Here is a 5,489-nt window from a genome sequence, read left to right as displayed (position 1 = left end):
CTGGCAAAATGCTCAACCTTCTGGCACTGTCTGCAAATTATGGCCTTATTACGTGAGGCAGGATATGGTTTGGAAGCACTATTCAAAGCAGCAAGACTCCTTGCGAGCTGATTCAACTGCTCTTGCTGACTTTTAAGAATCTCTTTCAACTCCTGTATTTTAGATTCATAGGGTGCAATACCTGCCAGACTACCTCTAAAAGGGACCTCCTGGACACTGTGCTGAAATCCTAACACCGGGGGAACCGAGTAACTTATATCCCTACTGCCCCTTGGCATACCTCCACGCTCCCATAATATAGCCTTCCGACGAACATCCATCAAGGTGGCAGTAGGGTGGCCGCGGACATACTGCTTTAATTCTCTGCGTAAGAAACAATCATTTTCAACAAACTGATCTTTAAGCAAGACATCTTTGTTCAGCAGATCACGAGGGGACTGTTTCACAACCCTATGCATGAGACACATAAGAACATGTGAAAATTCCTGTAATGTCTCTCCCTCCTGCTGTCATCTTGAAAAGAAATCCTCCTGCAGAGAAACATATGACTTAGTACACCCATACAGTTCCTGTAAAATAGTCAAAATCTTTTCACGACCGTCTTTCTCCTCTGGAAGCTGATATTTAATCTCTTCTCTGGGCTCGCCTTCCAGGTGATCATAGATAAACAGGGTTTGGTCGGCTGGTGAAAGATGTCGTACCCTCAAACAGGCCTGTACCTCTTCCACCCACTCGGCAATACCTTTTCCAGTCTTACCGTTGAACCATGGGCACTACCTCTCCCGAGGAAGATAAATCAGTCTCTCAGTCATGGGAGCTTAAATAGCAGAATACCCATGGGTTAATGAACACGTAGAAGCAGCACTGGTTCCAGGTTGCTCCGATTCTTGCTTTTTTTTTTTTTTTTTTTTGGCCTGTCCCGTTTGGCTCTTTTGCCATCAGAATTGTTGTCTAAAGGCAAAGAAAGATACCCAACGGATTTACTTTACCAAACTGACCATCCCAGCCTTGCCGTAATGGTCCATTTGATTCACCTTTTATTGTTTATTTTATTTTCACTTACTGAATACGGGACAGACTTGACTGGGGGAAAGAAGGGGAGAAAGAAAGAGGGAAAGAGAAACAGCTGAGAAGAGGGACGGGGGAGAAGGGCAAATGACAAAAACCAACAGAACGGGCAGAGAAAAAAAAATGCATATATCAATCACCTGGATCACCTGCTGAGAAAGAAAAAAGAGAGCAAGCAGAAGAGAACAAGAGTAATAGAATAAACAACATCACAATGATATATGGGAATATGACAGTAAATACTAAATGTTAAACATTATTGTGCAGCACATAAGATCAACAGAACACAGTGTGCTTTGAGGTAGGAGCCAAAAAGGGTGTAGTTTGTGGGTGTGATCACCCGTGTGTACACCTGTGAGCATGGACGCGCTTGTTTTTTGTTTTTTTAAAAGGTTCCTTCATGTAATAATCTGCTAGAGGGTGTGGGGGGGCCACAGCCCCGTCCTCCAGGGCGTGAAGCAGGTGTGGAGGAGATCAAAACTCCAGACATCCAGAGGCCCCCAGAACACAAGAGACCAAGGAAGACCAACAGAGGGGCAGCTGCGCCACTGTCCCGGAAAGAGCTGAGGAGAGTCCCAGATGAGGGCTCACTCAGCAGCCGCGGAGCAGAAGCCAGGGGGAGTTGCAGTGACGCGCCCGTGAGCTCCGCCAGCAGCCAGCTGCGCCTGAGTGACCGAGCCCCAGGCCGAGAGGCCGGGGGCACCCCACCTCCGAAGTGGCCCGAGCGAGCCCCAGGCTCCAGGCCCCGATAAGCGGCCGCCAAGGAGTGAGCCGGTGTGTACCTGGACGCCCATCCCCGGACACAAAGAACCACCAACGCACCAATGTCTGAGGGGGTCCGCCACTGGCAGGGGAAGTGGTGGTAGGGGGAGATAGGCCTCCAAACCTTGGAGGGCCTGAGATGTCCGATTCTTGCTTTTGCCGCATCTGCCAATTTTCTGCTTGCAGCTGAGCAACCAAGTCCTTTAGCTGTGCGAGCTCTTCCAGATTGTGGTGGCATGAAGGAGGATAGCGCGAACATCCACTCCTCCCCAGCTGATAATTAGAGGCCGTTGTAAGAAACAGCCATGCTTTACTACACCTACAAACAAATGCATTTGCAGTGTCAGACATGGCATAGTCTACCAGCTGCCTTGTACAAAATCGTTGTGATGCCCACTAGCAAGAAATTGAGCCAATATTGTATTAGCACAGGTAATAGTCCCATGAATTCATGCCTCCAACATGGCCTACTCAAGTAGCACACTTGCTCAAACTGCATACAATTTATTTAGAAGTGAGAATGTGGCATTTTCAACATGTGCAAAACCATGCCACTTTATTAATAAAGTGGTTGAGGATGCCATGCTAAAATTATCCACACTACTGATTGAGTGACTGATAGTGGAGAAGAAAAATTATTTTGGGTTCTACATAACACATTATTTATAATACAGAAAGAGGAAGTGTGGGTTTACTCTGAAGTGAGTAAAGAGTTATTTTGAAAATCATGCTCTAACTAAAAAGGAACTCAACTAATGGTTGATGCAAGATGTACGTGACTGAAATTTTTGCAGCTTCTTATGAACAAGTATAACCATACAGTGACTCAAAAATACCTTCTAGAAAACATTTCCGTGCTCTTAGAGCTTACGCCTTTAACGTTTGAACAACAAATTCCAGGGAAATAGCTCTGTATACTAAAATAAAGTAGCATTGGATGACTAGACAAAAAACAATGAAATAAAAACATTTTTGATAAATTTTTTATGAATTTTGCCATTTTAGTCAGGACTGCCAGAAGCTACCAAGCAAGACCATCAGCTCAAAGGAGACTGTAAGTAAAATCATAGAATCATGCAATGAGTGTGATTTCACATTTTAACACATTGTTGCTGTTTTAACATAAAATGCATATAGCTTCAACTTTTATTAAATGGATGAAAATATCTTCTTTATACACTGATGCTGTGCTTTAACCAAATCCACTGATGATGTGTTTTTCAGATTTAAACACATTGTTGCTTTGTTTACATATAAAGAAGACAGTCTCAACTTTAGTTAGGCGTGGCTGAGAAAGGGCGAAAAAAATCGTATTTTCACACTTCTATTGATACTGTGGTTTAACCAAGACCACACATGATGTGTTCTAAAATTATAATTTTTCAATATGGGAAAATAAGACCTTCAGTAACTAACTTTTGAGCATCAATAACATTGGAGAATGTACTGTCGGATAATCCGGTGGAACTGACATGGAGGTTTTATCTTGAAACAGCACTCAGTGAACCTGCTCTGTAACTTTGTGCGGTCTGTCACATCATGGCTGAGTCACTGTGGGTCATAAATGATTCACTTTGCAATAATTTTATTTAGAAATTATCATTACGAAAGGGGAAAAAAACAGTTGCACAAACTGACATGTTGCAACAGTGGTTTCCTTTTCCCACACTTGAGTTCAGTGAGCTCTTCAGAACAACTTATTATTTTACAAATGTTTGTAAAGGCAGCCTATGGGATCAATTCATAGATAATAATAATATTGAATATATTACAGTGATGCAAGCAGTCGTGCATTGTAATCAGACAATATAAATATTCGAGCAGAAATATGTGTTGACAAAATAGACTCAAATAGACTCAAATATGTTTTATTATTCAGATTAGGAAAGATTTCAAATAAAACTATACGAGTCTTCATCAATTGAATGCAAATGTTTACATTTTTTTCGAAAATTCAGAAGAATTTAAACACTCGATTTGGTTGAAAATTTGAAAAATAAAATTTTAAAAGTTCGTTTTTTCCAACCCTTGTTTCAATATCATGCTGGTAATAATGGAGGAGAGCTCATCTGAGCTTTTGATAAGAAAATTATGTTCTATAAAGTCATGTTTTCTTGGGCGTACATCATATTTCCACGCTGTAAATGCAAATAACTCGCAAAGTGTTTGTGTACTTAAACCATAAATGAAATGGCTATTTATGTCATATTCGTGGCACCAGTACCCTGACTACTCTGTGTTTACTGTTTCCAGTGTACAGAGGGAGGTTGCACCTGCTCACTACCGCACATCATATCCTCACTAACAGCAGCTTTCAAAACAACTACACCATGGTAAGTCTTATCTTTACAAATATAATGTGTATTGTGCTCAATGTGTTCAGTTTGAGTTAAGGAGATCTCCTTAAAGTTTTCTTTTCCAGAATGTAAGACTTTGATATAACTGACTGGATAAATTAGTTTGAATAAATAATTTACTTTGTTTTTTCTCTCATTTTGCCCCAATCCTCGCCTTTGTCCTCTTCCTTTCTCCTTCTTTCACTCCTGTCTTCTCTGTATTCCTCTTTTGCTACAGGTGCTTAATTGTACGCAGATAGTTGAGGCACTGGAGACCTATTACCTGCCAACATTTTATGGAATTGAGTTCTCTGTTGGTTTCCTTGGCAACCTGCTGGTTGTACTTGGTTATATATTTTGTTTACAACAGTGGCAGAGCTGCAATATTTACCTCTTCAGTCTTGCGGTTTCAGACCTTATTTTCCTCTCCACATTGCCACGCCTCTGCTACCTTTATTCAAATCACAAGGAAGAGAGCAATCGCTATGTTTGTGTTATCAACCGCTATGTCCTGCATGTAAATCTTTACTCCTCCATACTCTTTATGGTTTGGCTCAGCATGGACCGCTTCCTGCTCATAAAGTATCCAATGAGGAACCATTATCTGCTCAGGCCACGAACAGCTCTGATTGTTACAGGGTTGAGCTGGATAGCTGTCAGCATTGAAGTTGCCCCAATGATAACGCTGATGGTGCAGGACCTAAAAGAAAAAAATTGGACCATGTGCCGAGATTTTGGCAGTCTGAAGGGAGATATCAGTGTGCTTGGCTACAGCTTGGGGCTGACAGTGACAGGTTATATTCTCCCTCTGTTTGGACTTTGTGTTTTTTCCTACCAAATAGCACACCTATTGCGTGTCCAGGAAAGGGCTCTGCAGCGCAGCACGGCATCATCATACAAGCGGCCTCTAAAGGTGGTTGCATCAGCGGCAGCGCTATTTCTGGTTCTCTACACTCCCTACCATGTGCTTAGAAATGTGTCAATAGCAACTATGCAAGACTGGGCAGGACTGGAGATTTGCACACGGATGCACATAAAGAGTATCTATATCTTGACCCGACCTATAGCCTTTTTTCACAGCGTAATCAACCCCATCTTCTACTTCCTCATGGGTGACAAGTTCAGAGACCTCCTAGAATCTAAGATTAGAAATATAGTCAGCAAAACAGTGGTGCAAAGAAACCCTTCATGAGTAAAATACAAACTTACTGTATGTAAAAAAAAAAGAATATCAGCATAGCATCCATGTACATCAATGAGACCTACTTTGTAGTTTCTTTATTTTATTTTCTATATTTTGTTTTGTATTTTCCTCATATCACT

At 41.6% G+C, this 5,489-nt stretch overlaps 1 protein-coding gene across 1 annotated transcript; it reads left to right on the top strand.

Annotated features, from left to right (window-relative positions):
- The first annotated feature begins 2,656 nt into the window (after positions 1-2,656).
- LOC102196287 (succinate receptor 1) lies at positions 2,657-5,473 on the top strand. Its single transcript, XM_005742173.1, has 3 exons — positions 2,657-2,884; positions 4,084-4,163; positions 4,405-5,473. Exons 2-3 carry the CDS (start codon positions 4,161-4,163, stop codon positions 5,356-5,358), a joined length of 957 nt encoding a protein of 318 aa, XP_005742230.1. The 5' UTR covers positions 2,657-2,884; positions 4,084-4,160; the 3' UTR covers positions 5,359-5,473.
- The last annotated feature ends 16 nt before the right edge of the window (positions 5,474-5,489 follow it).

This window comes from Pundamilia nyererei, unplaced genomic scaffold (genome assembly GCF_000239375.1).
Source record: "Pundamilia nyererei isolate P.nyererei 1_Seehausen unplaced genomic scaffold, PunNye1.0 scaffold00117, whole genome shotgun sequence".
NCBI classification, from domain to species: domain Eukaryota; kingdom Metazoa; phylum Chordata; class Actinopteri; order Cichliformes; family Cichlidae; genus Pundamilia; species Pundamilia nyererei.
This window is presented reverse-complemented; position numbering and strand designations above follow the sequence as displayed.